The 14,404-nt window shown below is 32.0% G+C and overlaps 3 protein-coding genes across 6 annotated transcripts; all 3 read right to left on the reverse strand.

Annotated features, from left to right (window-relative positions):
• Window positions 1-745: 745 nt before the first annotated feature.
• LOC130630944 (RNA-binding protein Musashi homolog 2-like) lies at window positions 746-6,386 on the reverse strand. Of its 4 annotated transcripts, none has more exons than XM_057444361.1 (10): window positions 6,319-6,386; window positions 4,766-4,806; window positions 4,266-4,347; window positions 3,590-3,674; window positions 3,364-3,423; window positions 3,101-3,214; window positions 2,980-3,028; window positions 2,699-2,781; window positions 2,454-2,496; window positions 746-950 (listed from the first exon to the last, which is right to left on the reverse strand). In XM_057444361.1, exons 1-10 carry the CDS (start codon window positions 6,369-6,371, stop codon window positions 802-804), a joined length of 759 nt encoding a protein of 252 aa, XP_057300344.1. In that variant the 5' UTR covers window positions 6,372-6,386; the 3' UTR covers window positions 746-801. The 4 variants fall into 4 exon arrangements, with proteins under 4 accessions (XP_057300344.1, XP_057300342.1, XP_057300343.1 ...); XM_057444359.1 differs by having other exon boundaries at window positions 746-1,094; XM_057444360.1 differs by having other exon boundaries at window positions 746-1,094; window positions 6,273-6,355.
• Window positions 6,387-6,718: 332 nt separating this feature from the next.
• On the reverse strand, window positions 6,719-10,433 carry LOC130630990 (DNA repair protein complementing XP-A cells-like). Its single transcript, XM_057444363.1, has 6 exons — window positions 9,978-10,433; window positions 9,424-9,529; window positions 8,850-8,895; window positions 8,302-8,418; window positions 7,623-7,740; window positions 6,719-7,042 (listed from the first exon to the last, which is right to left on the reverse strand). Exons 1-6 carry the CDS (start codon window positions 10,225-10,227, stop codon window positions 6,885-6,887), a joined length of 795 nt encoding a protein of 264 aa, XP_057300346.1. The 5' UTR covers window positions 10,228-10,433; the 3' UTR covers window positions 6,719-6,884.
• Window positions 10,434-11,061: 628 nt separating this feature from the next.
• Window positions 11,062-14,304, reverse strand: LOC130631006 (sorting nexin-24-like). The gene is made up of 7 exons (XM_057444364.1): window positions 13,911-14,304; window positions 13,149-13,232; window positions 12,960-13,067; window positions 12,650-12,738; window positions 12,444-12,485; window positions 11,901-11,974; window positions 11,062-11,659 (listed from the first exon to the last, which is right to left on the reverse strand). The coding sequence occupies exons 1-7, from the start codon at window positions 13,992-13,994 to the stop codon at window positions 11,589-11,591; spliced, it is 552 nt and encodes a 183-aa protein (XP_057300347.1). The 5' UTR covers window positions 13,995-14,304; the 3' UTR covers window positions 11,062-11,588.
• Between the last annotated feature and the right edge of the window lie 100 nt (window positions 14,305-14,404).

The raw sequence follows: 14,404 nt of genomic DNA on the forward strand, positions 1-14,404 counted from the left end.
TTCTCTCAATAAAGCATCGAAATTATCAATCGCGAAAAGGTTATTTTGCGATTTTTAAAGTTTAAAGGAATCTATTTCTTGACACTTATTTATGAATTCATTTGAAGGATTCTTTTTAAGTCTGAAAATGTCGATTTTTTAAGGATCGTGGGGCTGGAACGACATTTTAGTCACACTGAATGACACAAGGACCTTTACACAGCTAAATCAGTATTATATCGCAACTGCATTCTTAGATATTTTTCATAACCCTGTAGTCAGCAAGCCCTCATTTCTTAGAAATCGGAAACAAAACCCTGTAGTCAGCAAGTCCTAATTTCTTATTTGCTTTGACAGATGTGTAGAAATCGGAAACAAAACCTGATTACAAACGTCCATCAGCTTCTTCTAAACGCCTTGGGACGTTTGATGTAAAATCTAATTAAGATATCCAAACTCGTCCCCAGTCGTAATAAAGGCAGATAGGACATTGAAGTTCCTAGGAATGAGGTTGGTGTTGAGCAGAGAACAGCTTTCTGCTAACTATAAACGACTGGAAACGAGTTTGGGAATCTTAATTTAATTCTACATCGAACGTCCCAAGGCTAAGGAAGCTGATGGCCGTTTGTATTAAGCTTTTCTTCAAATTTCGGAAATAAAATTCTTTAAAAAGTATTTCAGCTATATTAAATATATACTAAATTTTAGTTATATACTCTTTCGTAGTCGCGAGCGTCAATCTCATGCATAATAACAACGCGTATGATTTCATTTTATATTTTATTCTCATAAAAAATTTAATTTAAAAAAGAAATATGTACGCTATGTATACGACAAGGATCCGTAGCTAGATAATTCACCGTGATTCGCAACAGTAGATGACGTGGGTGCTCCAGGTACTCCACCGTAGACGCTTGATAAAGGTACACCGTGTTGCATTTGTTGTAGGTAAGGATTAACAGCAGGGTTACCTGACGACGAGGATCCGTAGCTAGATAATTCACCATAATTCGCAACAGCAGATGGTGTGGGTGCTCCAGGTACTCCACCGTAGACGCTTGATAAAGGCACACCGTGTTGCATTTGTTGTAGATAAGGGTTAACAGCAGGGTTATCTGCAATAAAGAGGCAAAAGAATCAAAAGAATAAAGATAAGAGAAAATTGGCAGGGAACAATTAATTTAAGATAGAAAAAGAGAATCCAGAAATTTGAAAAATCAAATTAACAAACGTAAAAGAAGCTAAGATGACTATACTAGTCGTTAGCCCGTGGAAAATCCACGGGTTTTTATACCGCGTTGCGTGCTTCTCGCTATTGCGCAGCTAAGCTACCATTTTGCGTGACAGACAGACAGAGAGACGTATACGGGCATTATAATATAGATTATTATTATTATTACTATTATTTTTACTATTCGCGGAAAGGGCAAGGTTGTTGGGGTCCGAAATAGAGCTTTTTTAAAAACGCAGACGGAATACGATGATTATGAGAAAATGCTGAACAGTTTTAAAAAAGTTCCATTTTCGTTTCTAGAATCACCTCTGGCCCTGAGCCGTATTACGGATAGACATTTTTCCCGATATGAATAGTGATTAAATATTGCTAACAAATTCTACTGCTCATCGAATTCGTTAGCAATCTTCATCCACTCGTGTTTATTCTTAGGAACATGTAAGTAACCGTTTTCAACTGAAACATCACATCTAGCTTCCGAACTTTCAGGTATTATTTTTCCTACATACGATAACTTCGCGAAATGTTAGATTGAGAATCACCAGTAGCAAGAAACCTAAGGGTTATACATAACCTCTCTTCTGGTGAGATTAACTCTCGCTTTAAGTTAGAGTTAGCAATTAGAGGTGCAACCCAGCATAGCAGCTCTTCCAATTTGGTTGAAAACATCCTAATTTTTATAAAGAACATTACAATGGTCAAAAAGCTTCATCTCTTGAACTAAACGAAGAAATTCTCCACTGGCTTCTCTCTGTTGAAATGTTTTTTTCACCCAAAAACGTAGGTTTTTTTCCTACATTTGCGAGTTCTCACAATATTTTCCCGGGAAATTCTTGAAGTGGAAATCCGAATTTATATGAGAAAACATGCATCTAACATAAGTGAACAATCTCCTTCACTGGGCTTCTTTCTCGCTTTCTGCTTCTAATATGTGACCGACATTTCAAAAAAAGAAAGCTCTGAGAACGAGATCAAATTCGTCGCCCAAGAATTTTTTTGCGAAAGTTATATTTGCGGACATTTATTTTGCTAAACATAATTTTTACGAATAATGAGTTTTTCATGAAATCGTTGGATTTATATTTCGGATGCTGAAGATTCAGTAATTTTAGTGAAAGCAAGAGAAGAGCAGAGTCAGAGTACACATTTTCGTGGATACAAGAAAAAAAAAAAGAAGAATAGATATTAGATAAATAGATGATTATTATAAAAATTATGTTTGAATTTGAAATACACTTACTGTGTTCGCCGGTACTTAAATATGCCGTACTTTTAACTTCGACCTAAAATAAATTTCAATAAAAATAAAATCCAACGACATAAATATTTCGGCTTTATATTCTTACATTCTGATTATAATGAAATAATGCAATGTTTAAGTCCGACTACGTCAGATAATTCTCTAGCAGAACTAGAGGGTGATTAGAAAAACGGTTCCTTAATTGTGAAAGAGATAGTGATAAATAAAAATAAAAATAAAAATACCATTTTTCCATTAATCCGATGGAAGCGTTCCTTAGTAGCATTTATAACACAATCGGCATTTTCAAAAAGTACAAATGAGAAACCTAAGAAATAAAAGTAAAAAATTCATCTAAATATGTTGATAACTGTTCGAAGTTAGATTAAAAAGCTGTTAATGGCAATGTTTATAAATATCTCTACGAAGAAAATCTTCAGAGAACAAAAGCTTTTTTTTAAAAAAAAAACTTCAAAAGAAATGCAGAAATGTACACTTTTTTACAAGCTATCAATCTAAAGCTTACCACGTGCTCTTTGAGTGTTTTGGTCTTTAGGTATTTTTACCTCAAGGACCTAAAATAAGTATTTCAATTGTAATTTCTGCTTTAAAAAAGTAATTTTCAGATCTACTAATTATAACCATACCTTCCCAAATTCTTGAAAATATTGTTCTAAATCTGATTCAGTGGTACCTTGTGCCACACCCCCTACAAACACTTTGCAATCAAGATTGCGATCAGCTTGATTTGAAGTTATACCCTACAACATATAAAAAATGAAGACAGTAGTGATTTTCATTTACACCGTTTTGAGGTTAATAAATGAAATCTTTTAGTTGTTTTTTTGAAAGCTAAAGTTGGAATAATTCCCAAAGAATGTAACAACAGCAGTAACCAAATCTAATATACCATAGCCTCAAGTATCGACTCTTGAGTACGGACTTGTGGAGAAGCCTTTTTAACATCAACCTAAGACAAATAGAAGTTCCAATCAAACAAAAAATTAGTTTTAGGTCGGGAAATATACAAAAGCCTTATTTCTTTAAATGGATAATGTGTTTGTGGCCGTAATTTGACCATAACCAAAAAACTTTAATATCAACTTAAAAGGTAATAGCAAAGAAGAAGTACTCACAGTTTTAGCATTTATGGTATGTTTTACACGGCCCAGGACTTTATTAACTATTGTTGCATCCAAGAAAGTCACGAATCCGAACCCCCTGAAATAGAGTGAACAAAATATGCACTGCAGCGCATTGGTGTAAATTTTTTGTAAGCGACTCTTTACTTAGCCGCTTTTTTAATTCTCATTCTCGTCCCCAGGGTCGTTGGCTTATGTTAAAGCCGATAACGTTTACTTGATGGCTAACAACTAACTTCAAGTAACTTCGTCAGGGCAGGAGCCCTGGGGAAAAAGTTGTCTAAAGATAAAAATAAAAAAGACGAGGATTAGATGACACATCTGGCTTTGGACACGATAGCCCTATCATTTTGATAATCTCGTCCCCAGGGATTTCTAGGTTTTCCTACACCTACAAATCCGTAAACCGAGGTTTCCATTTTGTCAACCTCTTGTGATGAACTAGCTAAAACAGTAATGTCCAATAACAAAGGTCCAGGTGTATTTTCTAATAAGAAGCAGATAACCTATCTGTATAAATTTTACAAGGACAAAATGTGTTGTTACATAATTGTGTCCACATGTTAGCACTTTCTTATTTCCCAGTCTCCTTTTTAGGGTCGAAAAACCAATCATTTATTCGTCTCGTTTTAAGAAATAAATGTGCGCTAAATGCTTTTAAAAAACCTACCTGGATCTTCTTGTAATGTTATCTACCATAAGAATGGATTCTGACACTTCTCCAAATTGAGAAAAATAATCAGTTAGAGTTTCTAAAAATAGATATTTAAGAACTTTAAGAAAAAAACAAGGAAAAAATGGCATGCAGGATCAACTAATTGATTGACGTAACAATTTAATATCTGTAACATTTTGTGTGATTATGATTAACAGGCTGTGATTGACAGGATGTCAATCTTGTTGTTCAAATGGTAGCTTTAAATGCAGTAGAAGCTGTTGACACTTAACCTCATTTCCAGAACATTTTGCCTTGCTCTGCAACAACGACTCAGGGCTAAATAAACCCTGGGGATGAGGAAAGTATTGACACTAATAATGTATCAAATATAAACATTGGTCAAGGTTTTTAGTCATCAGGACATAACGATCTCAATGTAAGAATGATAAAAACGATATAGGCTCTGGGTTCGAAGTTGGTATTTATAGCAATAACGTGAATTTATCACTCACCTTTTGTTGCATCAGGAGGGAGTCCTCCGACGAATATTTTACTAAAAAATTAAATTATAGAAATTAACTATATATAAACTATAAATTAACGAGAAAAAGTTTGGAAATAGTTTTCTGTAGAAAAAAATGCTCCACTATTTCTTTTTTACAGTTACGTAATGTCTCGATTCTGCGTGGAGAACAATAGACACGCGCACAAATTTCTGTTGGTAGAAAATATGAACAACAGACTACAGTAACCAAAGATATTCATTTAAAACAGAAATATTCGCTTAAATTGGGCAAGATTGTTTTTTAGTTTAATATAGTTTAACTTTATTCGCGCATTTTAACTTTTTTGTTATGTTACTTAAGACCTGAAGCAACTCTTATGGTAAATTTCATGTCCAACGGTAAAACCTTTTGAATCTTGTGTTTCTAAAGCATTTATAAAATTTATTAATAGCTATTTTACCCTATATGGTTTGTTTTTAACCTACCTGAAGGCCCGCGCATGTAGAAAACTCCACAAACTTTTGTAAACATTGGAAAGTCTTCCATAAGATTCTAGTTTAAGAGGGAATTTAGTCTGACTAAAATTTACACAGAAAGTGAGGTTAGGATTTAATTTTTCTTTTTTCATCCATAAGTGTTTACAAATTATATTTAGTTATTTCTTCCTGGCGGATCTGAATCAAAAAGAAAATCTTAAATACTTGAAGACCTGCAAGCACCTCTGATGTAGTAAAGATGAGCTTAATTTTTTGTTGATAAACTTCCTCCTCAAATCAAAATATTGTCCAACAATTTCGTCTTAAAGCTCTTTATTTTAAAATCGCAAACTGCATATTTTTATCCGCAAAATATATAAAATTCTAGAATTCGCAAAAGTATAGCAAATTCTCGAAAACTTAACTGTTAAGGCTAATTTTCATTTTCGTACCGCAAACATTTTCTTTAAAGTTAAATTACAGTCAAAATATTCAAAGAATATTTGTTGTAAAATAGACTTAATACAAAGAATAGCACAATACATTGAAACAGATGTCTAATGGGAGGACCTAAAACACTGCAATTTTTATAAAATCAGCAAACTTATTGTTTATCAAGAAAATATTTATTGTTTACTCCTAGGAATAGCTTTTACTATGTTTCAATCACAAACTCGAATTAATAATATTATGACCACACATTCCTGATAAAAATTCTCCAAAACAAATTTTGTATCGAATGTGTTCGTTCACACGCAACCTAGCCTATCCGATATCCGAATGTAGTAGTATCCTTTGAAGAGAAGAAGGTAACTGGCAATCTTAGAAGATAAACAAACGTTGATGCTTCTACTTTGTAAAATATTAACTACCTTCTGCCGGTACTTCTAGTCGCCCTACACACATTATATTCTGTAATGATCTTTCTCTATATATATTCACAATGTGTAAACAGGGTCTACATCGTGATTACGAAATTTTACATCAACGGCTGATACTACTTTAGGTTAAAGTTGTGTAGAAACTAAATGGATTACCTTTCCAATCTATCATTTTCCATGATGAAAATAAAAAAAACTGTACCTGGTGGCTACTTGATTTTCACTGACATGAAAACTGCAGGAAAGCGCGTGCATATTAGTAGGGGTAGGGGTTGGACGGGGTGTTTCGAAGTGAAATATCTTTATAAAAAACAAAAGTATTTTACATATAACAAATATTTCTTACCCCCGGCATTGCTTAAACACGACCAAGATGGGTAATTACATATTTCCCTTGGAAAGTATTAACTATTGTTAAATAAATAGCAAAAATAAAAAAAAACGCAATTGTATTGACTATAAAATAATTAACCAATAACACCTCTAAGCAGACTTGAAAACATTTTCGACAAAGTTATATTTCGACATTTATGACTTACGTCATATTATGTAGTAATCGGTATAAATTATATAAACACATCCGCGATTAAAGAAACACAGAGAAAGTAAAATCCTCAGATCTTTTTCATATAAATAAATTTTTGAAGTATTATACAATCACTTTTAAAAAAGTGAAAACAGTTGTTTTCATCAAAGTAAAAAAACTGTGCGACTTCGGTCACGTCATGTGACTATTCCCTACCATGTGACAATATTTTTATCACGTGATCACATTTTTTCATAGGTTAACACGTGTTCACAAGTTTTGCATTTTTTCGAGTACATATCTTCTTCTTCGTCGTAGGTTTCATTCTCACTATCGTATTCGTGGACGTGTTTTGATAAATCTTTATGCCAAGTGCTTGTGCGAACAGCTTGTCGAAGATCTAAAACAAACCAGTAGAATTTAGAAGGTTTCTGAGCCAAATTTAAGGAGAATACATTAAAAACGTACAAAAACCTTTCTGTATTTAGGATTTGCTTAAATTTTAGGAGGACATAAAGTTACTTATCATCAAGCCTTTCTTTATTTTAATGTCAGAGAAAACTGGTCTTGTTGCAAAATGTCATAAAGTTACTGTTGAAAAAAACAATGGATATCACACCATGAACAATTTTAGGAGGAATTTATATTTTAAGTGCAAATTTTAGGCTATTTTAACAGAATCTAGGTGTAGTAGACTTAATAACTCGGCATCTGTTTTGCAATAAAATAATTAATATTTTAAAATGATGAAAAAGTTTGTGCTATTAAAGCAGTATAGACAGTGGCACATTCGATGTTGCGTTGGATGTCGTTACTGCAACAATCGATAGAAAGGGTGACATTGTTTAGTGTTAAATGATAAACGGATGCTTACAAAGGAACGACCCTTAACCCTCCCCCCCCCTCCCTCCTCCACTTATACACTACCTCTAACCTTAATGATTATCCTGTCGCTTTATCTTAAAGAAAAAGTGTTATACCTTTAATTCTCTTTTCATATCTTTTCTTTTTCATTTTCTCTTTATTTTCGCTTCGTTTTTCTTTGTGTTCTTCTAACGACTCTTCATTTTCCCACACTTCCATTGCACGATCGTACACCTGAGAGGTTAAAATAAACACATAAAACACAATAAATAAACCGAATCACAACAATACTACTTCGACAAGATATCGAATCGCAACAACGCAATTCGATAACAAACTAAATGACAACAACAAGAGCTCGAAAAAAAATCGAATCGCAACATCACGAGTTCGATAACAAATCGAATCGCAACAACACGAGTTCGATAATAAATCGAATCGCAAAATCACGAGTTCGATAACAAATCGAATAGCAACATTACGAGTTCGATAACAAATCGAATCGCAACAACAAGAGTTCGATAACAAATCGAATCGCAACATCACGAGTTCGATAATAAATCGATTGGAACCAACACCAGTTTGATAACAAACAAGACAAGTTTAGGTGGTCACCATTAAAGTAAGTAACTGCTGCTCAACATTTTTTATGTAAATAAGTCAACTATTTAAATCACAGTCAAGATAAATTCTTTGTTAAAATTACTATACGGATTTAAGTTAAAGCACCAATTCTTTTTCGTGCTTTTCCTTAGGGTTGTAAAAACAATAACAACAACAACAACAGCCACCAACCTGTCTGTTATAATAAAGTTTCATATCTCCCCAGCGTTCATTGTGTGGATTTTTTTTCACAATAAATTGTAGAGGAGGTTCACGAATATCAAAATCACAATCTTTTAAACAGTAGTTCTAAAAAAGAAAGTAAAGAAAAAAACTGATTTTGAATGCTCAGAAATATTTTGAATTAATCCTATTCAGTTCCAGATTTTCAGAACATAAAATCCATTGAATTGTAAATGGATTTTATGTTCTGAAAATCTGGAACTGAATAGGTGTTTCACGTAGAGTTCTGAGGTTTTGTTTCTGGTTGATAAAAACATTTTTCAATAAATCTTTTAGTGATCAATTTGCAGTATATATTAAGCGCAACAACCAATGAATTTGCAGTATTTATTTAGCGCAACAACCAATCAATTTGGAGTATTTATTTAGCGCAACAACCAATCAATTCGCAGTATTTATTTAGCGCAACAATCACTCAATTTGCAGTATCTGCTTAGTGAAACAACCAACCAACTAGCAGTAACTGTTTAGTAAAACAACCAATCAAATTTTAATACCTGTTTGGCCTCTGTTTTTGTTACCAGCACGTGTTTTTCATTATCCCTATAAGAATAAAATAAAATAAAAATAAATCATAATAGAAAATTACTATTTTTTGTGAACAATTTCACACGAACAGCACAAAAATAGTGACAAAATTAAGTGACCAATAGCTGTTCTTATCAAAAAGTCTTGTAGCCACATCGACCATGTGCAAACATTGATTATAGAAGAAGGAGGGTGAATAAGCCTTGTTCCTTTCACTTGCATGATTTCTGTCCCTGATCTATATTGAAACCATGGAGGCTAACAAAAACGAAGTCGCAGCCGAATTCCAAATGTGTAGCTGGAAAAGTTACTACAAATTGCAGTACAATAGACACTTTATTTTTTACTTTATTATAGACACTATATTTTCTTTAATTTTGCTATCAAAAATATCAGCGAGTACTGTAGCGTCGTGTAAAGTTACACAAAACCAGGCAAAAACATTCTAGAAAGTAAATTTTCATCTGAAACCTCGGACTCAACCATGGTTGGTCACACTACACCTTAAAAAAGAAGTTGAGAATTATTGCGTTAATGATTTACCTACATCCGTCGCAGACTTTTACGTCGAAATGTTTTAATAAGTACGATTCAGAAAATTTGGTGTTGCAGTCTTCACAAACATCTTTCTTCTCACCAAGGACGGGAGCTTAAAAGAGTGAGAAGATGAGATGAACTTGAACTAAGTCGTATTTGTGGTAAGAAACAAAAAGTTAAAAACATCAAATATAAATAACATATATTTAAAAGAATAAACACCTCAAGGGGAAAAAGTTTTGGGCTGGATTTAAATTGAAGTATTTGAAAAAATTATAACTTTTATTTATTTCCAACAATCACTAAACTTCTTCGGATGCTCTTTAGAAAGTATGTTATATTTTGTTTTGACTAAATTTGAACTCCGATAATTTAAGGACTTAGGAAAAAAAAATATTATATTAACAACAATAGAATCTTTAAATTATTTATAAAGCATATTATTAAATCGTCATAAACAAAACTGGCTAAATAACACGCAAACAACACAAAGCTATGCACAATTTGGCATATTTCTAACAAGATGTCCTCTTCCAACTGGCAAGTGAAAAAATACTTACCAGGTTGGTCAATTAAATCAGCAGCACATAAAAGTTCTTCTTCATCATCTGGTTCCAATAAAAACCCTCCTCCACTATCAACCAATCGTGAGCCACCAACCGTGATTAATTTCTTCTTATCTGCTGACTCAGCATAAGGATGTGACGTCAAACGAGCAGAACGTAGAAGCAACGCTCTTTGTCGATTTCGTTCAATACGTGCACGTTGCTTATCTGATAAAGCTGTTTCATCAACTTTGCTCTCACTCATGGTGTCTCAAAAATCCACCATTCTGTGAAATACACACCATCACATTATTGTTAACTCTTTTTCTTAGTCTAAACAGGATGTTTTCTGTTACAACCAATGTAGTTCCGTGTGAAACTTAACTCGGTACCCACTACCCTATCAATCAATCAATCAATCAATCAATCATGAAGCAATCAAAAAATAAAGCAATCATCAAAAAACAGTCAGGTAAAATTGATTAAATTTTGGCTCCATGACTAAAAATTATGCGAACCAAAATGTTTTGCAGAACTTTATCGACCGACCATTTTCACCAACATTCGTCTTTTATTTTAACGCATTAAAAACCAAAAAGTCTCAAAAAATTAGAAGATACAAAGAAAAATTAGAAGATACAAAGAAAAATTAGAAGATACAAAACTTCGTATATTTCCAGTTCACATTTTCAGTTTAAACTGTTATATAAAAGATGACTATGTTGGTAGTCAGTAAAGTCACTATAATATTTATCATTCAGCAGATGAATCTAAAGAAATGCTAGTTCATTACAGGTGTCTACATTTTAATAAATTCAGGATTTTCAAGGTTTTCCTTTTTTATTATTTTTGTTTGTTTTAATTTAAGGTTATAAACATGAACAAAATACCTTGCTACATAATAATGTAAAAATACCTAAAAATAACAGTGCTCAACATTTAAATCACAGGGTAGTTAATCATTTAAAACAGTGCAAATACAATATCTGTAACACCTTTAAGGTCAGCTAGTTTGATGTCAAGGTTTTTAAGGTCTGGCAGACACTCGGATTAGATACATAAACAATTCTTGGAAAATATTTTACTATGAAAAATCTGGTTCAATTTTATATTATATTCTTATTCGCTATAGTTTATACAAAAGTTGCAATTTACATCCTTACTGTTAGGATAAAAATAGTATATAATTAAAAATAAAATTTCATTATAAAAAATAACCAATAAATTCACGTGACTGTAACAAGTTGTCTTTGTTCATCTTAATATGTTATGCCTCGGATTTAGCAAAAATAATAAATATTCTGTCTTTATTTTAATTCTGTTTAACGTCCCTTGTTGAACAATTTTGTGTTACTTCTTTATGACTTTTTTATATCGCCAGATAATATTAAAATCAACAGAATAACATTATGAAAAAACAGAGTTATCTCTGTTGTAACCAATATTTGGATTGGATACTCAAAAGCCAAATAGACAGCATCTTGTCACTTCATGAAGGCCAAAATATGACATCATCTACTTCAGCATGTGATTACTTGAGCTGAGTAAATTGACACCGTTACATTCAACATGGGATGACACTGTCAGATTTGACATGCGATAAAGCTGTTGGGTTAAATCTTGTTATCAGGTTCGATATATGCCATCCAAGCAACCCTTCATCACAATACAAGGTAAACGTCGCTCTTCTTCTCGTTCTACAAAAATATACAAATCCAGCAATATAAAAAAACACGAGCCTGTATGTAGTTAGTTTTATGTTTTAACAAACGTAATGTGCGCTTTACAATTATTATTATTTAAATAAGAAATATATCAAAATAAGAAAAATAAAAAAAAAAATTAAAAAAAATTTGAATGAGGCAATATTTATTTTTACCTTCGCTATCACAATAAGAAAAATATTTTGTTTTTGTACATGGCAATATTTAGTTTTACCTTCACTGGTCGGATGAAGATACACATCCTTCTTAAAACAAATCATTCTCTGGTGCTGATTCGTCTGTGGAACTCTAAAAAAGTATGTCTTCTCTACAATCTAAACACTTTGACAAACAAGACGTTGTCCTGGTTTCCAATTAAATAGGCAATACAAGAGATGACTGAGGATACATATGCCAGATGAAAAATTCTTTATATTTACTGCTTATCATTCAGTTAGTGGACAGGTTCTAATGAAATATTTAAGCAATGGCCATTTGTTAAATTTAATCCTTGCAAAATTCGGAAAACAGCTAGTAATTTGTGTAAAACGATTTAGTGTATATACACTAAATTTTAATACACTTGAATTTTCCTTATTGATAAAAAAAAACCCAACCATTTCTTTTGCCTATCTACAATACTTCACAAAACATATTGACACAAGTTGGCAAACTTCAAATTTCGTCCCAATTTGTTTCACTATTTTGGTACGGGATTGTAGAGTTCACTCTTGATGAAAAATATTCTTTTTTTACTTTCAAGTATGGTAATACTCACTGATATGACTCATCAAGATCATCGCTGTCATCTAACGTATTACTAAAAAAGAAATCCCCAAGTTTTATATTGTTTATGTAGTCAAGTCTTCACTTCTGTATTACTACAGGAGAGAAATAAATTATAGGAACAAAACAAACAAATAAACAAATTATAGTAGAACATACAAACAAACAGAAAAATAAAAACAAACAAACAAGCCTTACTCTTCTATCTCTTCGTCATAAAAGTCACGAAGCTCCAAGAAATTTAAAAGTCTTTCAGGAATATCATCTTGAAATAGATGCAGCACTGCCTGTAAATATGCAGCCACACATTTTATATTTATTATATTTATTTTTTTCAAAACAGTTTCAAGGATTTAGAAGACTTTGAAATCATAATCTTTATTAGAAGGACCTTTAAGAGTTAAAGCATAAAGACAAGTTAAAGTCTAGCTAACAGAGTTTTTCTAATACTGTATTCTCTTATTTAATTTTCAGAAAACAATGTGAACAGACTAGAATAGAAACATACTTGAAGGTAGAATTGCAATCCTTTTCTTCGTGTTTCTAAAAGTTTACCATCTTTGTTCAGTACACGTTTCGGTGGGAATGAAATTTTCCTGTCGATTATTTTTTGAAGCTAAAAAAAATAACATAAATGTCTACTTCATCTTCATAAAACTAAAACACTTTTTTACAACAGCATCAATTAGCAACCCACCTTTCGATATATGTCATAAAATTCACTGTATCTTCTCTCAACCTGAACAATCTTTCCATTGTGTATAACTTCGATGCAATAAACCTAATCATTGAGATCACGTTTATCATTATCGAAACAAGGTAAAATCATTTGTTTGTGTTTTCATATAAAATCACCTACAGAAGATTTAATATTCTGGAAGAAACTAAACTGCAAATAAACAAAATAAACTGCAAGGTAAAAAAATTAGGGGTCGGATTTGTAATTATTTGTCATAAGGAAAACAAACACTTATTTAAAACAAAAGCTTTTGTGATTTTGCTGCAATCTTATGCAGTTCAAAGAATACGCATCAGTGGTAAAAACTATGTATCTGTAAGATGGAGTGAGAATTTTAAGCCCGCAAAATACACAAGGTCCGTGTCTCAATTATCACATAACCGAATGTAGACTAAAATGCCTAACCCATTCCAAAATGGTATCTCCTGAGAACTTGCAGACATGCTTTTAAGTGTTTTTTTATTGATGTAATTGTGTAATTATGAAATTATCCTTGTTTTTAATTATATGTTTTGTTCTTAATCTAGAGCTTTTACTAACAAATCATTATTTTATGCACTAAAAATAGCGTAAGCCGCAAATTTTTTATTTAAATTCAAATATATTTGTTCTTATTTTCCATCATTATGTCAATGGCAAATACACTTTCATGATTCTTTTAGTTCAAGACAGAGGGAAATTAATTTTAAGAACAATCTATTAAAATATAAAGGTAATTACAGTGTAATTCTTTCCATCATCTTGATTAGTGACCGTCTTGAATGTTGGTATCATTACTCTCACTTTGTTTGATGTCGCAAACATTTTATGTGAAATTTCTCTATAAATAATATAAAACAGTTTAAAAATTTTTTATTGTTGTTTGTTGCTACAAAAATAAAAAACACAATACTGGCTCTTCCCTGACCAAATCAGCAAACTGAGCATTTTGAATTTCCATTTAACTTTTTTTTCAAGAAACAGGGTAGGAAATACCATACTAAAAGTACTATGGTATCTGGTAGCATATAACTTTATGTACGTCGATGAAACCTGATTTTTCCCATACTTGTTATTTTTTTACTTTCCCCCTTTAGTTTCAGATCTTCATTGACCTTTCATCAATTACTTCAGGTTCTGTGTGCTCAAAAATTATCAAAATTTAAATTATACCTGTTTCCATGCTGACAAATGGTTGATAAGCTGTCTCTACATAATAGACGTTTTGGAGGACA

The sequence above is a fragment of the Hydractinia symbiolongicarpus genome, chromosome 1, assembly GCF_029227915.1.
Source record: "Hydractinia symbiolongicarpus strain clone_291-10 chromosome 1, HSymV2.1, whole genome shotgun sequence".
Taxonomy (NCBI): Eukaryota; Metazoa; Cnidaria; class Hydrozoa; order Anthoathecata; family Hydractiniidae; genus Hydractinia; species Hydractinia symbiolongicarpus.

Coding starts and splice junctions, on each gene's coding strand:
- LOC130630944 (XM_057444359.1), bottom strand. CDS start 6,371: ATGCACGCGCTTTCCTGCAGTTTTCATGTCAGTGAAAATCAAGTAGCC. Junction 4,807..6,318: donor GAAAATCAAGTAGCCACCAG/GTACAGTTTTTT, acceptor TTAATTTTTTAG/TAAAATATTCGTCGGAGGAC. Junction 1,095..2,453: donor TTTAAGTACCGGCGAACACA/GTAAGTGTATTT, acceptor TCTTTATTGCAG/ATAACCCTGCTGTTAACCCT.
- LOC130630990 (XM_057444363.1), bottom strand. CDS start 10,227: ATGAGTGAGAGCAAAGTTGATGAAACAGCTTTATCAGATAAGCAACGT. Junction 8,896..9,423: donor AAAGTCTGCGACGGATGTAG/GTAAATCATTAA, acceptor TTATTCTTATAG/GGATAATGAAAAACACGTGC. Junction 8,419..8,849: donor CAAAAACAGAGGCCAAACAG/GTATTAAAATTT, acceptor TTTCTTTTTTAG/AACTACTGTTTAAAAGATTG.
- LOC130631006 (XM_057444364.1), bottom strand. CDS start 13,994: ATGTTTGCGACATCAAACAAAGTGAGAGTAATGATACCAACATTCAAG. Junction 12,486..12,649: donor TATGACGAAGAGATAGAAGA/GTAAGGCTTGTT, acceptor TTTCTTTTTTAG/TAATACGTTAGATGACAGCG. Junction 11,660..11,900: donor TCTTCATCCGACCAGTGAAG/GTAAAACTAAAT, acceptor ATATTTTTGTAG/AACGAGAAGAAGAGCGACGT.